This window comes from Onychostoma macrolepis, chromosome 01 (genome assembly GCF_012432095.1).
Source record: "Onychostoma macrolepis isolate SWU-2019 chromosome 01, ASM1243209v1, whole genome shotgun sequence".
Lineage (NCBI taxonomy): Eukaryota > Metazoa > Chordata > Actinopteri > Cypriniformes > Cyprinidae > Onychostoma > Onychostoma macrolepis.
Window position 1 is genome coordinate 37,743,847 of NC_081155.1, and position 19,264 is coordinate 37,763,110.

Consider the following 19,264-nt stretch of genomic DNA (forward strand, 5'->3'; position numbering starts at 1 on the left):
ATAAAATTTTATAAAAATAGAGAGCTTTGTTATATTATTATTAATAGCAGTATTAATACATTACTATTAATGTTAACAATATAATAATAATAATAATAGTAATAAAAAATGAATACAACCTTAGTAATCTTTTATATGGGCCATTCTACAGAATTGGTCCAAAGTCAGAGCTGGAAACGTGTCTTTTTTTAATTTAATTTAATTTTTATTTTTTATTTGTATGTTTGCAAATTGTATAATATCCAAAGTACTCATTTCCAGTAATTGTGCAGTTAATTCTCATATTGTATTTTCAGAAAGTTTTGGAATATTTGTCCTCTCCCCAAATTTGTCACTACTGAAACACAGTCATAATAATTTAATTAGAAGGGTTATAATGACCTATACATTTTTTTTTTTTTTTTTTTTACATCTACATTGAAAGTATATTTTTTGGCTATTTTATCAAAATAAAATTCAGAGGTAAATCAATATCAATGACATTTTTAACAATATTTCAATGTAATTTATGAGATTTGTATTTTTAATCAAATTTTCTTTGTAAAACGCAAAAAGTTGATCATACTGATTTCAAAGTTAAGGATTCATTAGTTTGAATATACATTGAACCAAAAACATAACATCTTAGTTGATAATTCAGCATAATTTACTTTTGACAAAACATCCCATGTTTCAGTAGTGACAGCACATTTTCGGTATTGACAGTAATGCTTTTGTAGCGACCACATTACATTACAGAATTTTAACTTGCATACTACAACACTACCAAAACCTACTAAAATACAAAAAAATTGCATAATTGCACTGTGCTAAAATTTTGTTTATTTCCCCCAAATATGAGGATTATGTGTTGCCTTTTGTCAATACCGAAACATTGATGACATGTTTCGGGCATGACTATTTCGGTAGCGACAATTTTGTGGGATAGCACCCAAAAAAACAAAACAAAGATGTCAATACCGAAACTTCACCAATTGTTTTGGTAGTGACAATTTTAGATACTTTTGATCCTAGCTCAAAGATGCTAATCAGCACATGGTTAGCTAGCACAGTTCTGAACAGTGGTACACATATAAAACCTAAATGTTATGGAATAACACTGAAAAAAACTGTGCTTAACTGTACAAAAAAGGTGTTCAGTAGTGACGTTCCTTAAAGGGGTTATCGGATGCATGCACTTTTACAAGTTGTTTGAACTGAAATGTGTGTTGGCAGAGTGTATACACAACCACCCTATAATGATAAAAATCCACCCGGTGCTTTTTTTTTTAATCTACTAAAATCATTTCCCCTCTCTCAAATTGAGCCAATCTCAGCTTCTTGTCTGTGTGACATCACACAGACAGGCCCCTCCCAACGACTGTTTATTGACAGTAACGTTTCAGCACAGACTGGACCGGTGTCTTACCTTAGACCCGCCCTGAGTGCGCTGTCGTCAGTCCGCCATTGTTTCACCTCCGGAGCAGATGTAGACAAAAATGTCTCCTAAGCGACTGAGGTATTTTGTTGTTGGATGTAATAATGAACATAGCAGTCATTTGCTCCCGACATCTGAGCCACTGAAGACACAGTGGATTACGTTTGTTTTTGAAGGGAATTACCCCCCATCTACCTAAATGCGTTTGTTCACGCGAATCATTCGTGATCCAGCCTCACCTGCAGAAGAAGTGAGTATAAGGTTTTTTTTTTAAATTAATCTTCGCAAATCGCCTTTCCTAATAACGTGCTAGTTAGCAAATTTCACGATGAATGCATTTAAAGTTTACCATCTGTCAGAGAGCAGCTGGGAAGAGAGGGGCGGGGTGAGCAGAGTTCATTTGCATTTAAAGTGGTATGTAAGAAAACGGCGTGCTCTGAAAAGAGCTGTTTTTGGCAAGGTAAAAGGGTGTTTACACTATTGAGAAATTTTAACCAAAGTATGTTATAGACTTTTCATTAAGACCCTAAAGAATCATATCAACTTGTGGAAAATGGGCATCCGATGACCCCTTTAAAGTTACACGCAGACTTTTGAACACATTTACCTCAAAATGACGAGATCTACTCACCATGTAGCTATGAGAGAGGGGGACACTGGAATATTTCCTGATCATAAATTTAGCGGTGTAGTTAAAATCAGTCTCGGCCAATAAACTGTAGCATACACTGTTTCGGTAGTGACATGAAAAATGCGGGACACATTTTTTGACAGTTTAAAAAAAAAAAACTTTTTAAAAGAATCAAAAATAAACTTTAAATAACAACAATGAAAAAACAAAAACAAAAATTATGTCAATATAATTTCTTAAGTTGAAATATAGGGGTTAGGGTTCTGGACAATAAATTATGATTTTATATATATTAAGCTTACTAATATTTTAAATATTATTGTGGGTTTCAATAGATAATAGAAGGATCTTAGTAAACATCTAAGATTTGAATACTTAAATGCTTTTTAAATGTGTTTTTATTTTTGTTTTTTTTTGGTTGTGGGACAGCAGTTTGGACCAATTCTGTAGAATGGTCCATATATGTCAGAATATTTTCATGTCTTTACCAAGGCTAAACAAAAAAAAACAAAAAAAAAATGTATCTTATTTTTTATTTTATTTTATTTTTGGCAAATTTATGAATGCTGCTTTTCAAATTACTTTTTAGTGAAGGTAATAGGTCTTTTTACCTGTTGAACTAAAAAGTAATGAAAATATAACCCCAAACAGATTAATGTGCTAAAATTATATCAAAAGTCTATTCCTGAAAACATTTTATATTGTTAAAACTTCATAAATTAAAATGTCATATTTTCCCCTAACTCACTTTCAGATCATGTGAAATTTAACTGTCTCCAATTATTTTATTCTCTCTACTTTTGCTCAGATGTTGTTTCAAATAAAAACAAGAACCTTCACTTTCACTGGGCCTTAGAGAGCTGTCAATATATGCCTCATTTCATAAATTCTACATTTGCTTTTTTCTTCTTCTTGCATTAAAGGCTCATAAGTTCAGTCAAATTTCAGAACTCCATCTGAGTGCTACTCACACAGCTGTAGTATATCACTCTTTCTTCAACAAATCAATTGAAACACACTGCACCCTTGTGGCCAAAACAAATGAATGCTTTGGTTTGATCAGTAGACCTTAGTCAGGGTAGAGCCATATCATTTTTGACAGGAATGAAAACGAGGCTGTGAGGGACAGAAGTACAACAGCTGTACTGTTGTTTAACAACGTAATTTTACAGTAATTTTATTACTAAATTTCCATGAGTGAAACATCAATCTGTTCAACAGCAATACATCACAACAATTTTATAACATGTTTTATATAAAATCTAAAAATGTGCACCTGACAATTCACTGTTTTAGTCAAATAAATTAGAAAATGTTTAAGCAACAAAACATCTGTACAAACCACTTTTATATCACATTATATGCATGTAATCTCTTTTAAAGTACAACTGTCTCTGTCACTCGTCCAGAAGTGTCTCAGGTTTGTCATATCCAAATAATCTGAAGTCTGCTTCATAAAGACTGTACAGTTTTCTCCTGTCAGCTACTGAAATGTTTGCAAACCACTCTCGCTCCCAGTTTTCAGCTGTCTTGTTGCGGTACCCTGGGGGAAAGCGAACATGATTTTCCATCCCAAGAATCTTCAACAAATGTTCTGTATCCTCATCAAGTGTTTCCAGTTTGCCTACAAAGTCATACTCAATTTGGCACGGATGGCAGAGTCTGTACATCTGCCGCCAATGCTCATTAAATGGCTTCTCCTCCTCAGTCTGTGGATCTAACAGGTACTTAATAAAGTGAGTAAAGGACAATCTGATACCTGCGGCAAAGGCTTCTTGAGCAGAGTCAGGGGGCTTTGAGATATTAGCATAACGGTGAAGCATTACAGAGCCAAACTGTCTGTAAAAATCCTCATTAGGCAGAGCAAACTTGTTCCGGAAAGCAGAAATAAGTCGTACAAAAGGATCACGTACAAAAAGGAACTTAGTGTAATTCTTCAGTTTGTGATGCATCAAAGGACGAGAGAAACGACCAAACAGCCTCCAAAACTTGTTAAACGTCAGATGCAGAGTAGCATTGTGGGATAGCGCTGATGGTATGTCAAGAGGATCCAGATACGGAGCTCCATCAGGTGCCTTCAGGCTCTGGCTGAGCACAATCATGACTCGTTTCCAGTTGGTACAGGCTACCTTTGGTACAAAACAGTAAATAACACCATGATGATCATCCACAATGAGATGATCCAGGGCTTTGCTTGGAATCTGGTCAAATGTCTTAAATTTTCCAGGGAAGTTGAAGCTGCTATTGGCTGAGCAAAGTCCTCTTATTAAATGTCTACGATGTGCTTGACGCAGTTCGAGGTGTGTTGGAGAAGACTTTGCTGAAGTTTGCGTTAGGTTGTTTGGGCCTTGATCATGTTTTAAGTGAGTTGTGATGATTGTCAGGTTTGGTTTGACTGACCTGCTTGAGTCTTTCCAGAGAAATGAATCCTCACTTATCCAGTGTCCAGAGGACATCATGCTTGTGGGTAATGCAGGAGATGATGAAGCCACGTGCATATAAAAAGTCCCATCTCTCACGTCATCCCAGTGAACTATTATGAAGAATATGATAAATAATGTTCCCAACAGAAGGAAAAACTGCAGCTGTTTTAGCATTTTCACTGGAAACTATTGAATGATGTGGAAACTATGGAAACTACCCAACTGGAATATGTAACATTATCATCTCTGCAATGAGCCAAGTTGAGAATTCTGGAGAAAAACACAAAAATAAGGACATCTACGTTGCCGTTTCATTTTGAAATCTGTTTCCATAAAATACAATCCATCACTCACCTAAATCTCGTCTTCTTGTGCTCTACACTTCAGAATGTTCCGCGTGCAAACTGTTAAGAGGGCAGGAATGCTTAAAGCTACATATGTAAACTCACAGTAGTTTGTGAACACTGGAGAAATGCTCCGCCCTTCAACCAGAAGTAAATCATATGCTGTTATTCCAGAGTTCAGCTCTCTTCCACAAATATTCACAGGAAACCACAGCTGAAAATAAACGGACCGGCTTGTAGTGTCGACTTAAGAATGACAAAAAATGACCACCAACAGTATTGTCACAAATAACTTTTATTTCAAAATAAAATTCAATGGTTCACTTGTGTACTCAGTTACAAAAATAGCCTAACCCCTGAGATCAAGAGGCCTCTCATAGGATTTGAGTGGGATTGTTTTTACAGTATGTGAGAAGGGAGATACACATTCAAACACAGAGATTACTCCTGTCCTGTGTTATTTATTAGAAATGATTAAAAAAAAAAACTTTAAAAAGGAATTAATTTAGAAAACATTTATGTTTCCCTTTTTATTTACACTTTAATTCCTTTATTTTCATAATTTCTTAACATTTCTGAGTGATTTATTACTTTAAACCTTTTTGTATCTCAGTAGCCTACATTGCCTTGTGTTTCTTTGTTCCCTTATTTATTTGATAATTTCTTTATAAGCGCTATAGTATTTTATTTTTTATTTCCCCATTTAGGCTACATTCACACTGTAAGTTTTTGGGATTGGCAACTGCATTAACTTACATTTGTGAGTCTCAAAAAAATGTCCCGTTCACACAGCAGCTTAGAGTCTCGAATACTGTCAGTATGAACGTGCAATGGGAGTCAAGCCCGTATCCAGTCGAGCTGCGAGTTCATCCCTCAAATCTTCTTTAACCGACAGCAGCTTTTATATTTGGGTGGAGAGCGGAACATTTGAGTCGCGCAAAGCACACAAACCTTCAGATGACACACAGCTCACATGCGTTAGGCCTACTGTAAGTTACCGAAACCACACTTCAAGAACCACAACACACATATACAGTAGACATGCGTTTGTGAGCGCCTCTCTGACACTTGTCGTGTCCTGTTCTGTTCACACGGCGTGAGTTTTCCATGAATGTGTTTATGAGTCCTTAAAATGTGCGGATGTCACTCCCGTAAATAACCGTACTGTGTGTATATATACAATACTTACTATTATAAATGTCAACAATCATGCCAATAAAGCATTTCTGGATTTGAAAGAGAGAAATGCAATGATCCATGAATCTCATGGATTCAAGACCTTGTTCCTTGTCAAGCCATATCAGATATGGTCACATTATTGTGGCTGTATTAATTGATTATTAAATAAAGCCACATCTAGAAGGTTTAACTTGCCCTGTTTTCATGTATGGACCACAAAACCAGTCATAAGGGTCAGTTTTTTTAAATTGAGATTCATACATCATAAATAAGCTTTCCAATGAAGTATGGTTTGTTTGGATAGGACAATATTTGGCCGAGATACACCTACTTGAAAATCTGGAATCTGAGGGTGCAAAAAAATCAAAATATTGAGAAAATCACCTTTAAAGTTGTCCAAATGAAGTTCTTAGCAATGCATATTACTAATCAAAAATTCCGTTTTGATATATATTTACGATATAAAATTTACAAAATATCTTCATGGAACATAATCTTTACTTAATATCCTAATAATTTTTGGCATAAAAGAAAAATGGATAATTCTGAAACATACAATGTATTGTTGGCTGTTGTTACAAATATACCTGTGCTACTTATGACTGGTTTTGTGGTCCAGGGTCACATATGAGAATGCATCATTAAGGGGACTGGTTCACTTGAAGAGTTACAGAATAACATGATGTGCTAAAAGGTTTAGATAACAGCTTCATGCTGTAGTATACAGTCTATATCATCTTTTCCGATGTAATATGCAAATTCTGATTATTTATCCAATAATTGTATTGATACATCATTAAACAGTGATGTAAGCTGATGTTGCTCAACACCAGACACTCAGTTCACTAAGGTTGATCAGGGATAAGTTTGTGCCTGTCAGTTTGGTTGACTTTTATCCAAAGTGACTCACAGCAGTTATTACAGGGACAATCCCCCCTGGAGAAACAAATATGGGCTTTCACACTTTAAATTTTTATACAATTCATTTTTTATTAAATAAATGAAACCATATTCATTTCATCAGTGTTGCAGGAGTTTTCTCAGTGTGAAGCCATTCTGAAACAAGCTTTATATCCAAGCTTATGCACATGCTTATTTCAATGCTTTGTTTTTTTTTCAAATAAATTTGCTTCAAATGTGAATCATCAAAAAAATATACAGTATTTGTATTGTCAGTTTCAAAGCAGAGACAAACTGTATAAAATCTCTACTTAATATCTCAAGGTTTTTGAATTTTAAGATTTTCAACACGTGATAATTATTAAATAACATTAAAATCATTTCACAACTTAGTCTCAGCTGTACATTTTAGTGCAAAAATAGATCATGTTCTCTTGTACAAGAACAAAAAACTCAGACATATGACTTTTTTACAGTGCGTCTGTTATTTTGCCGTGTTTCATTCTTTCTGTTAACATCAGCCATTCCTTTTTGTCTAGGATGTTCATTGGTGGACTTGTAATTGCCTGGTTGCTGTAGGAGATTGCTGGAGAAAGAAACATCTCCTGGGCCTAAAACAAATTTTTGTTAACTCGGCTTGGACTACAAAACTATCCACAACCTGCCAACTTCATTTCACTATTAAAAATAAAAGAAAGTTGCTGAATAGCTAGAAAAAAAGAAACTCACCTCGCTGTCGTTTGTAGGTTGCCTGTCCTCGTTTGATATCTGAGTGTTTTTGATGGATGGTGCTGGGTGGCGTTCCCCTGATCTCTAACTTCTCAAGCTGCACTTCTCCTAAAATCATATAGACAAAATATCAAAATTTGCTCATTTTTAGGCCCATTTCACATCTACAGCATGAAAGAGACTCGTATTGATTTGGCACCCATATTAAAAACAGAAAATCTCAGTTGTGGTATTAGAGAAGTTCTGAATTTTCTAAAAGAGATCACATACAAATGCTTGTCTGAATAAGAATTTTGCCTGAGTTTGGAAAACAGTGTAAAGCGGTGAAACTGAAACCGCTGTAGTTCTGTACCTGTAAAGTGAGAGACAGGTTTTTTCACTTTAGCTACTGGGGGTGTTGCAGGGTTTCCAGTACCACTGTTGAGTGGTTGGATCACGTTTAATGCTGGTCTCACAAGCCGGTTGTCTGAGATGCTCTTCAAAGCTGGATATCTGGAAGGGTTCTGTCTTGGTTTTTGTACCTGCTGTGTTACAAACAGATCAAATTAAGCAGCTTCCTAGATAATGTTACTTGACATTGACAACTTGATGCTGATTTGATGCTCAAGAAACATTTCTTATTATCAGTGTTGGAAACAGTTGCTTAATATTTTTGTGGAAATTATACATTTTTTTCAGGATTCTTTGATAAACAGAAAGCTGAAAAGAACAGCATTTATTTGAAATAGATTTTTGGCAACAGTATGTCACTTTTGATCAACTGAATGCATTCTTGCTGAATAAAAGTATTAATTCCTTTAAAAAAAAAAATCTGATCCCAAACTTTTGAATAGTAGTGTATATTTAGCAAAACTCACTGAAACAACAGAAATGGAGGTACACATAGATATGCTCATACCCTTTTGCTTGCTTCAAAAGATCTGGACCGTTTCTTGCGCTGGTGTCTCTCAGAGAGCTCCATTCTACCCTCCGATGTCTTTAAGTCCTGTTTTGACTGGGACCTGCCTCCATGTCTTGGGGGGTTTCTTTTGACCTCAGATGACTCATCTGCCAAAGTTGAAACTAGACTGTCCATGCTCACCGAGGATTTGAGCCCTGCAGCCAAAGCCAAACTGGCCACTCTGGAGTTGGTCTCCTTTGCTAGGTGTGAGCGACGTTTCGCTGCAATGACTGAGATGCTCTTGGTGTCACTCACAATTTCCCTCAGAGTGTCTGGACTCACAGCTTCAGTAGGACAAATAGGAGTCGAATCCTTAACAGCACAAACCTGCTCAAAGACAGTCAGCCACATTAAAAACTATACACTAAACTGACCAAAATCAATTGTAGTCTTATTTCAAAATAGATTAAGATCTGGGAATGTACAGTTACATCAAGTTGAGTTCATGTTTACCTCTTTGATTTTATTTACTGATACTTTCAATCTGATAGTCAAAAGTCTGTCTTGTGAGACTATCTCATGTTAAATCATTTGTTTACATGGTAAAAGATGAGACGATTCTGTCAGTCAGGGCGACTCAGTGTCTGTGGGCACTTCTGTATTTACCTTCATTGAAAGATTTGGGCTAGAAGATAAGTGGTGCCGTCTCTGTGGCTTAAGTTTAGACAGTGATTTGAAAACTCTGTTACTGTCACTATAATAAGGAAGATAGAAAATATCAAAAATCTTGAAAGCATACTATATTCCAGATGAACATGGCAGTCTACTTTTCTCATTACATACTTTACCTGTCATAATCCAGCCCAGAGGAAGAAGAATCACGGGGATGTTTATCGAAAGGACTGAACTTCCTGTTGTTCTGCTGTGTTTTATCTACCTCTTCTAAATCTGAGATCACATTAAGTCTCATTTGGCTGGCCATAATCATAAGAGAGTTATCCTGTATCAACAGAAATACAGTACTGTTCAACAGTTTGAAATAAGTATGATTTTTTTTTTTTTTTAAGAAATTAAAACTTTAATTCAGCAAGGATGCATTTAATTGTTCAAAAGTGACAGTAAAGAGATTTAAAATCATGCGTTCCATAAAAATATTAAGGAGCACAACTGTTTTCAACATTGATAAAAAGAAATGTTTCTTGAGCACCAAATCATTCTTTCTGAAGAATCACATGACACTAGAAACTGGAGTAATGGCTGATGAAAATAAATTAGATTTTAAAATATATTATAATAGAAGTTAGTTATTTTACATTGTAATAATATGTGACCCTGGACCACAAAACCAGTCATAAGGGTACATTTTTTGAAACTGAGATTTATATATCATCTGAAAGCTGAATAAATAAAGCTTTCATTGATGTATGGTTTGTTAGGTTAGGACAATATTTGGCCGAGGTACAACTATTTGAAATCTGGAATCTGAAAAATCTAAATACTGAGAAAATCGGCTTTAAATTTGTCCAAATTAAGTACTTAGCAGTGTATATTACTAATCAAAAATGAAGTTTTTATATATTTACGGTAGGAAATTTACAAAATATCTTCATGGAACATGATCTTTACTTAATATCCTAATGATTTTTGGCATAAAAGAAAAATCGATAATTTTGACCCATAAATTGCTGGCTGTTGCTACAAATATACCCCAGCGACTTAAGACTGGTATTGTGGTCCAGGGTCACATATTACAATACCAATAACACAATATTACTGTTTTTACTGTATTTTTTATTTAAAAAAATGCAGCCTTGGTGAGCATAAGAGAACTCTTTAAAAAAATCATACTGACCCTACATTTTTTAACAGAAATGTATATGTAAAAAACAGGTAAAAAGGGACAGGTAAATGAGAAAGAAAGAAAGATCAAATAAAAGCTTACAGCTCTGGGGTTTGTGGTGAAAGTATGAAGGTTGAGTATTTGGTCGATGCTTCCATCACTTAATTCACTAAAGTACAGTGAATAAAGCTCTTGTAATTCCTCAGGTACACAAAGTCCTTGATCTGTGGACAGAATGAATAAATATATTTTATATAATGTTTATTGCTATAATCTGTTTCTCAGACATCAGCCCATTTCAGTGACCCACAACCTTCAATCAGAGCCTTCTGCTGGTGTATGATGTCATCACAGAGCGTCCGCTGCTGCTCGTGGCGCTGAATGATGAAGTCTTTTGTTCGGAGAACGTTTTCTTTGCAGAGAACAGCTGACTGGATTTCAGTTTTTTCAAGTTCCAGTTCATGAACCTTACAAAGCAATGTCAGAATGTCTCTCTGCTCACGGTTACTTATGCGTTTAGGAAGCAACTCCTCAATCTTAGATGACTTTAGTTTCATGTTCAATAATTTTTCTTCCAATTCACGCTGAAATAAGGAAAGAAACCAATAGTGAAAGAAAAATTTATTTATAAATTTAAAACCATTTATTTAAGCCAGAGTTATATAACGGCTTGCGTAAACAAACTGAAAAATACGAGTTTTATCTGAAGTATACTTTTGTCGCTTATGTCAATTTGCTTTTATGACGCATTCAAAAAATAGAGTCTTCATTATGTAATGAACTTAATTACTTTGAGCTCCATTGTCTTTCTCTGTTCAGCCAGTAGTGGGCCGATCTCCTCTCGGGCTGTTGTGACATACTGAGGCTCCTCTGGTCCACTCCCTTGCTCTTCCTCCTTGTCTCTGTCTGTTTTCTCTCCAGTTACCTCATCTCTCCCTCGCCGGGCACGTGCTTGATCACGCTCCCAACTACCAGATGAAGAAAAGAGAAAGAGGGTTGATGTGAGATGAAAATATGAAAAAGCTGAAATACAATAATTTAGGAGAAGGGACTACAGTATGTATACTGAGGAGTATAGTTTTTTTTACTACATAAATGTTTTCACATGGATGAAACAGTTTCTTTTTATTTTCTCAATCATCCTGCAAAATATCAAGTGGATTTTGGTATAATGGGTGATGGTGTAGATTTTTACGTTTAAGTAATGGAAATGATATAAGGTGGTAATGACACAAACAGAAACACTTTACCATTTTAAAACTATTAAAAATACAGAAAAGGTAATTGACGGGACATTTTAAAATGATTAAAATGTATCCTTAAAAACATTTTTCTTCAAAATCATACTAGGGGACAGAAAGCTTCCCCTAATCAGTGTTGTTTTAGTATAGTTTTTATTTTTTATAATTTTCATTTCCATTTATTCATATTTTGAATTTTCATTTTAGTTCAAGTTTTAGTGATATTTTTTTCTTTTTACTTAGTTTTTTAAGAAGTTGTCTATATACTTTTTATTTTATATTTTAATTATTTTAGTAAATGTTAAACTAGCTGAAAATGACAAGTGTTGCCTATATATGTGTACAGTATGTATATAATTTTAATTCAGTTAAAGGGATAGTGCACCCAAATAAAAAGTTATAATTTTCTCACCATCAAATTGTTACAAACCTGTAAGACTTTCTGTCTTATACTGAACACAAATGAAGATATTTTGAAGAACGTTGGTAAACAAACAGTTGCTGGTAGCCATTGACTTTCAAAGTGTGGAAAAAATACTAGGAATGGCTACCTGTAACTGTTTGGTTTCACACATTCTTCCAAATTGTGCTGAACAGAAGAAAGAAATTCATACAGTTTTGGAACAACATGAAGGTGAGTAAATATTTTTTTGTGTGCACTATCCCCAACTATTGTAACCCTGTCTCTAATTGAAGAATTGCTGATGACTGGAACTCTGTTTGTATGTTTAAGTGTTTACTCTGAGATGGTGAGCAGATGTCTAGACGTGTCTATATGGAGTTCCATATTGCAGTTCTCCAGCTCCATGAGGCTGCGTCTGATCTCCATCTGCTCCCTGAAGGCAGACAAGAGCTGCTCCTGCAGTAAAGCCATCTCACCATGACTGTACTGATGCACCTCAGCTAAAAACAGCCCATATAGAGAAACCAGATCCCAAGCATAAAAAAATCAGCCTGCACTTTTTTCCTGCTATTTCAGAAAATAATCTCTTATTATTACTCTTACTTGCAGTTATGGATTTGAACAAACTACTTGTTATTAAACATTGCTGCATAACTCAAATAGTGAGTGGATTTCACCTTAAAATCCTGGTGTTAATAAAAAAGTTTATTTCAATATTATTTTTCAGCTACTGTAGCCAAATTCTGAAACACAATGAGCATACCTTGAATTTCACGAATGTCTGCTTTTTCTCCTTTTTGTTGCTCTTGACTCTGTTGGTCAATCTTTGCACGAAGTCGCTCAATTTCACTCCGCAGATCAGCAATAATGCGTGTATATTGCGCCAGGTGATATGATACATTCATCAAATTACGTTTCACCTAGAAGAATTTAAAACAGAATAGCAAGAGAGAGACCTGGGCTGCATCTCAACAAAATAAAATCATCAATAGTAATAAATAACTTATCAATGGAATACCGTTCAAAAGTTTCTATTCATCAAAGAATCCTGAAGAAAAATGTATCACAGTGTCTACACAAATATTAATCAGCACAACAGTTTTCAACATTGATTACATTTATAGTAATAAGAGCAAACAACAGCACGCACATCTATCTCAAATGGGTGCTCGACTAAAAAACAAGTAGAAGCATATTGAAAATGCAAAGTCGGCAACACCTAAGCTCCAAAAGTATCAAAGAAAAATTTATTAATTAAAAAAATTCACATAAGGTGTAACGTTTCGAGCACACAGGCTCTTCATCAGAATGAATGAAGAGCCTGTGTGCTCGAAACGTTACACCTTATGTGAATTTTTTTAATTAATAAATTTTTCTTTGATACTTTTGGAGCTTAGGTGTTGCCGACTTTGCATTTTCAATATGCTTTTACATTTATAGTAAGAAATCATTCTTGAGCAAATCAGAATATTAGAATGATTTCTTAAGAATCATGTGACACTGAAGACTGGAGTAACGGCTGATGAAAATTCAGCTTTGTATATATAATATATATATAAAATTGAACCCAGATGTTTTCAATTGTAATAATATTTCACAATATAATACTACACACAATATAACATGGTAAGCATAAAAGACTTTTAAAAAACATTTAAAAAAAATCTTACCAACCTCAAACTTTTGAATGGTTGTGTAAATTCCTCATAAACCTAAACTTATTTCATTGACTCTATTTTTGTGTAATACAGTGGTTATTTTTGTCCAGTAATTGGTTTAATATAATCATCTGGTTCTAGACTATTCTAAATACTATTACGTATGTGTTTACCTTGGTTCTTATATTTTTGGCTTTGTCGGCATAAACCAGCGTATTTCTTGACTCTTCAAAATTGGAGCTGGCAGGACTGATATGGGTTATCATGACTGTGCGACTGTTTCCTCCTAAAGCATCCTGAAATCCACATCAAAACATATTGCAACTGTGAGTCTTCTTAATAATGAAGGAGTTGTATGGGACTTTTTTCTCATAATTCTGAGTTTATATCTTTCAGTTCTAAGAATTTGAAATATATACTTACAATTCTATGAAAAAAATTTGCTTACAATTTTCAAGTCAGACTTAAGCTTATTTCCACTACTGAATAATTTTTTTTTTTTTTTTTTAATGCAATTGCGACTTTATCTCACAATTCTGGCTTATTTCTAGCAATTCAGAGTTCATATCTCGTAATTCTGAAGAAAAAAAAAAAATACAAAATTTCTAAGATTTCAGATTTCTAAGATATAAACTCAGAATTGTTCAGAAAAATGCCAGAATTGTGAAATAAAAAGCCACAATTGTTTTTAAAGATTCCGTGGTGGAAATAAGCTTCCGTAGATTTTGCTAACCTTAAGTAGTCGAGTGAGTTTGCTGTCTCTGTAGTTGACAAACTGAGCTCCTTTCCCACCCTTCTCACTCAAGGCATTGATGCAGTTGGCCAGTGCTAACAGGGATCGGTTTATATGTGCTCCTTCCTTCATTCTCATTCCTCTGTTTTGAGTCTGAAAGAAGAGAATATGTGCTTTAGAACTTGACATACTCTTGGCGTTCACAAACAAAGCAATTGTATGTAAGAATGTCTGAATTTAATGAAGGGTGATGTTTTGGCTGCCATATGAGATGTAACATGCTCAAATTCCTTCATCAGTCTCACATTATATGCATATGAATAATGAAGGACAGAAGAGCTTAACTATTCATTTTGATGAAAGTTGAGAAAGGGTGCCGAACTGTAAAATCTGGCATCCCTGAGGAATTTGAAAGCTTGCGTTTCCAATTCAGCACATCAACACAAACAGCACGTACCTGTGATGCTCGCTCAGTTCCTGCCAAGTCTACCATGAATAGCTTTCCCACTCTGACCTCCTCGTTGATATCCTTTACACGGCTCTTTTGCTTGACTGTCACCTGTGTAGCAGACAAAGCAGGAGACGGCACACTCAGACGACAGTGTGCCAATTTGAGGTCATGAACATGGTTAGTGTCTGTGTGTGTGTGTTCTCGACCTGAAGTATAGCATGAGAGCGAGATGATGTCTTGTTAGCAGCTGTTGACTCCTGGGTTCTCTGTTTATTCCCTTTGGTCAAAAGAGCCATTATCTGAAATCACAGGCAAACACCAGGTTCAGAAGGATATCATCCTTTTTTGGAGACATTATAAGGAGTAGACAGGCCAAATGTAGGAAATGAATGGACGGCAAAAATGGCCACCAACTGGAATGAGTCTGTGTACCTCTTTAGCATTACATGTAGAGAATTCAGTGATGCCTGCAATTCGTATTTCCCCTTTAGCATCCTCACGCAGCTCAAGGTATCCAGAGGATGGATTTAACAGATCTCTGATCATCTCATTATAAATCTGCACACAAGTTGATTAGTGTTTAATACATTCAGGACGCACTCCATTTATAAACTCCTGGACAGACAGTAACAAACCTGATGCAATATTTTTTAATATCTACAAACAATAAGACTGACCTCTATGTATGACATATAAACACTGCAATCCAAGTCCTCAGTGCTGTCTTCAATGGCCCTGAAGAGATCATTGAGTGTTCGGATGTAAATGCCAGGCTCAGAATCTAAACCTAACATAGTGTATGTCTTCCCAGCTCCTAACAAATGAAATGAAGAAATGAAGCAGAAAATGTGAACACGGATATTTTGGTTAGTTTACTTTATTTGCTTAGTAATATGCTTAATTTTAGAGGGTTGTATTGTCTGATCTGTGGAGGTAAGTGGTAATTTGCAGACCCAATCGATGGTGAAGTGTCTGTGCAATTTCATTTTTCATCCCATTGGGTTCAGAATTTTCTGTTTTAGCTAAGAATTTTCATTTAGGATGATCACTATTTTGCAGGGTATTGGAATATACATTGTGTGAATTTGTATCCAAACACTAAACAGAAAACGTCACATCAACATTACCCGTAGGTCCATATGCAAAGACTGTGGCATTATAACCAGCAATCACACCATCAATAAGATTTTTTGTTGTCGCCACATAAACATCCTCCTGAAATAAAGAAAAAGTAAATAACATTGTCTGGAACTGTGATCATGCTAAATCTTTCAAAACCATTATTTGACCATTAACACAAAATAATCTTAAAACTGAATACTTTAATTCAAGAAGCTGCTCATAAAATTGTAAGTGAACATGCAGGCCGATGATCAAGGATCCCATGATTTACTAACATTTTAATTATTTTGTGTGGAAGAGCAGCACTACTACACACCTGTGTGGCAGTATAATCGAATGCCACATCAAACATGTATGTTTTTTCACGTGAGCGGTTGGCCCTCAGGACATTGTCAGAGTCTTCACAGGGGTCCATCAGCACCACCATCTGAAGATATCAGAATGAGTAATTAGACATGAGAATTAACTCCAATTATTAGATAAATTCTGCAATGAATGAATGAATGAATACTATTTTAAAATGTGATTTAGTCCTGTGATGGCACAGCCGAATTTTCAGCAACATTTCTCAATATCAATGTTGCTTAATATTTTTAAAGTTCAAAAGAATAGCATTTATTTAAAATATGTAACAATGTTAAAGGCTTTACTGTCGCTTTTAATCAATTTATTGCATCCTTGTTGAATAAAAGTATAAATTGCTTTCAAAATACAAAATAAATAAAAATAAATATTGACCCTTAACTTGTGTGCATGGCAAGAAAAATCTTTCATGTTGTGCTTTTGGACCTGGATTCTTATTAAATGGCGGTTGTGTTTCAACCTTCCTTCTCTTAGAAGAGTCTCTGAGAACCTGACACCTACATCTGGAGACACCTGACAAAGTCTTTTGCACTTAATTTACACCTTTCCTTTTTGGCAAACCTCCAGAATGATGCATCCTTTTGTAATTTTTAAGTGTCATCTCTTCTTCATAAGGTGTTTGTAAGGTACACCCTCCCTAATCAGCAAGATTGATGTAGTTTGGAAATGTAAAAATATGCACACAAAGACATGTCTGCGGCATGTTTCTTTGCCTTTGAGAATCCCAAGACATCAAGCGTAAGTAAAGAAGACAGTAAACCTTATTTACTGACTGTAAACAGGATTTACTGAAGATGAAAAGGAGGATTAGGTCTTTAGACCATCATTCATCATGACAGGTTCTGCAACAGATTCCTAACCAGGAGTTGTTAATGTTATGCATATGTTTCCAAAATCTGTAATGTTTACAAAAATATATAGGGGAGACCAGTGTTTGTTGTCACATGGCTATATCTTCGTAACTGCACTCTAAAAAATGCTGGGTTAAATAAAACCCAGCGCTGGGTAAAATATGGACAAACCCAGCGATTGGGATGTTTTCAACCAACAGTTGGGTTAAATGTTTAACCCAACCTTCTGGGCAGTAACCCAACCGCTGGGTCAAAACAACCCAATCGCTGGGTTTGTCCACATTTTAGCCAGTGCTGGGTTTTATTCACCCGGTATTTTTTAGAGTGTAGGTTTTAAGTCAAGAGTCATAGATTAAATAATTAAATAATTATTTCATAAAGGAATCATAAGTAATGCTGGACATGTGTCTCAATGGTCTTTGTGTTTTTTGTTTGTTGCTTACCTGACTGTCAATCTTGTGAGCAACTGTTGTTGCACCCTCCTCGATCTCTGCATCGTTCAGTGGTCGGATGCGCAGAGCAACCTTGAATCATCATTTATTAAAAAAAAATGTATTAATCTGCCTTCATGGAAGAATTCACAAGAGTCCAGTAATACTGAGATATAACATACTGCACCAATTTTTAAATAAACATCAGTTGTAACTGAAAGGTTGAACTGTGTTCTCAGGACAAGGGTATGTCAGGTCAGGGCAAGTTGTCACGTGGTTTATATATTTTAAAATATTATAATTAATTACAGTGTCTGATAGCCAAAACAATGGTTTAATGTTTTTGCACCGTAAGTTGGTAAGATGTTTTTTTAATGTTTTTGAAAGACGTTACCAAGACTGCACTTATTTAATAAGAAAGAGTAAAATTAGTAATTTTGTGAAAATATGATTATTATTTAAAATAACTTTACATTTTAAAATATATTCAAATAGCAATGTAATTTATTCCTGAAGTCAAAGCTGAATTTTGAGCAGCAGTTACTCCAGTCTTCAGAAATCATTCTAATATACTGACTTGGTTCTCTTTATTATTAGCAATGTGGAAAACAATTGTTCTGTTTCATATTTTTGTGGAAACCGTGATCCATTTTTTATCCTTGTGATTTCATTATTTTGCGAAATAACCCTATGGTTCCCCTTTTACAACTTACCCCATATAGAAAGGACAATGCATTAAAAATCACAATCTTTTTATATGATATTTTTTGTAGCCATGACTTTAATGCGCATGTATGCAAAGATTGAAACATACAAACACACTGAGAATATTAACTAAAAATGTGACAACTAGCCTCAGTCTGCCTATGTAGTGACTTATTAATGAATGCTACTATAAAGTGTCATCACTTGTTTTCATTTTGTTCTGTTCATTTGTTGACGCTCTCTTGTCCCACAGGAGTCACGTTATCATGCATCTCTATTGGCGCGTTCAAGTAACAGGTGTTTAACCTTACTATTGATTGAACTGTGCAGCATTAATAAAAGATCGACAGCTTACCGTGAGCTGATGGTCCTTCCACTCTCCTGGCAAATCCTTCATCTTTTTATCCCCAAATTACTCCAACCTTTGTATCAAAGCCAGTTTTAGACAAGTTTAAAATACGCCTCAGCTAGAGCCACGCTAGAATATACCGGTGATTTACCGTGGGTTAGTTACGTTAATCTTCTTGGTGGCTGGGTAATCTCATTCTGAGGCAGGACTGTGTGTGTGCTGGCCCCTGTGGAGGTCCTGAAGTCACCAGCGGACTGTTGTTAACGGTGATAAAACCCCTAGAGGTGTCAAACTACCCGACGCCTTCCTACCACGCTGGGACTGTATCAACCCATGCTCCCAAGAGAAGCTAAAATACTTTTTTCATCAGTCCAAACCATAGTCATCCTCATATTTACTTAGGAGTAAACGAGCGTGAAGGATTTAACAAGTGAAGGATAAAGGTTAAACTGTGTTTGTGCCTAGTTAAACCAGTCAAGACATTTGTAGCGCGCTGGCGCGAGGAAACTGTTACAGTTGCTATGGAGAGAAGTACACACTCGGTTACATTGGCAGTTTTTTTTTGCGCCAAAATGAGTCAGCCCAACTAATAATATTTGTGTCATATTTTGTCG

At 35.3% G+C, this 19,264-nt stretch overlaps 2 protein-coding genes across 4 annotated transcripts; both read right to left on the reverse strand.

Moving 5' to 3' along the window:
* Positions 1-3,442: 3,442 nt before the first annotated feature.
* Positions 3,443-4,859, reverse strand: LOC131541747 (carbohydrate sulfotransferase 12-like). Its single transcript, XM_058777697.1, has 2 exons — positions 4,826-4,859; positions 3,443-4,741 (listed from the first exon to the last, which is right to left on the reverse strand). Exon 2 carries the CDS (start codon positions 4,643-4,645, stop codon positions 3,446-3,448), a length of 1,200 nt encoding a protein of 399 aa, XP_058633680.1. The 5' UTR covers positions 4,646-4,741; positions 4,826-4,859; the 3' UTR covers positions 3,443-3,445.
* Positions 4,860-7,029: 2,170 nt separating this feature from the next.
* On the reverse strand, positions 7,030-19,152 carry si:dkey-26i13.8 (kinesin-like protein KIF19). 3 transcript variants are annotated; one of them, XM_058777670.1, is made up of 22 exons: positions 18,802-19,152; positions 18,657-18,723; positions 17,609-17,689; positions 16,268-16,378; positions 15,957-16,044; positions 15,507-15,643; positions 15,262-15,387; positions 15,036-15,128; positions 14,836-14,937; positions 14,379-14,531; positions 13,819-13,941; positions 12,751-12,907; positions 12,325-12,487; positions 11,134-11,311; positions 10,657-10,927; positions 10,446-10,567; positions 9,352-9,503; positions 9,170-9,257; positions 8,522-8,890; positions 7,976-8,147; positions 7,624-7,731; positions 7,030-7,505 (listed from the first exon to the last, which is right to left on the reverse strand). In XM_058777670.1, exons 2-22 carry the CDS (start codon positions 18,696-18,698, stop codon positions 7,348-7,350), a joined length of 2,994 nt encoding a protein of 997 aa, XP_058633653.1. In that variant the 5' UTR covers positions 18,699-18,723; positions 18,802-19,152; the 3' UTR covers positions 7,030-7,347. The 3 variants fall into 3 exon arrangements, with proteins under 3 accessions (XP_058633653.1, XP_058633659.1, XP_058633667.1); XM_058777676.1 differs by having other exon boundaries at positions 7,976-8,144; positions 18,657-19,152; XM_058777684.1 differs by lacking the exons at positions 9,170-9,257; positions 9,352-9,503 and having other exon boundaries at positions 18,657-19,152.
* Between the last annotated feature and the right edge of the window lie 112 nt (positions 19,153-19,264).

Coding starts and splice junctions, on each gene's coding strand:
- LOC131541747 (XM_058777697.1), bottom strand. CDS start 4,645: ATGCTAAAACAGCTGCAGTTTTTCCTTCTGTTGGGAACATTATTTATC.
- si:dkey-26i13.8 (XM_058777670.1), bottom strand. CDS start 18,698: ATGAAGGATTTGCCAGGAGAGTGGAAGGACCATCAGCTCACG. Junction 15,129..15,261: donor CTACATGTAATGCTAAAGAG/GTACACAGACTC, acceptor CTGTGATTTCAG/ATAATGGCTCTTTTGACCAA. Junction 14,532..14,835: donor GAACTGAGCGAGCATCACAG/GTACGTGCTGTT, acceptor CTCTTCTTTCAG/ACTCAAAACAGAGGAATGAG.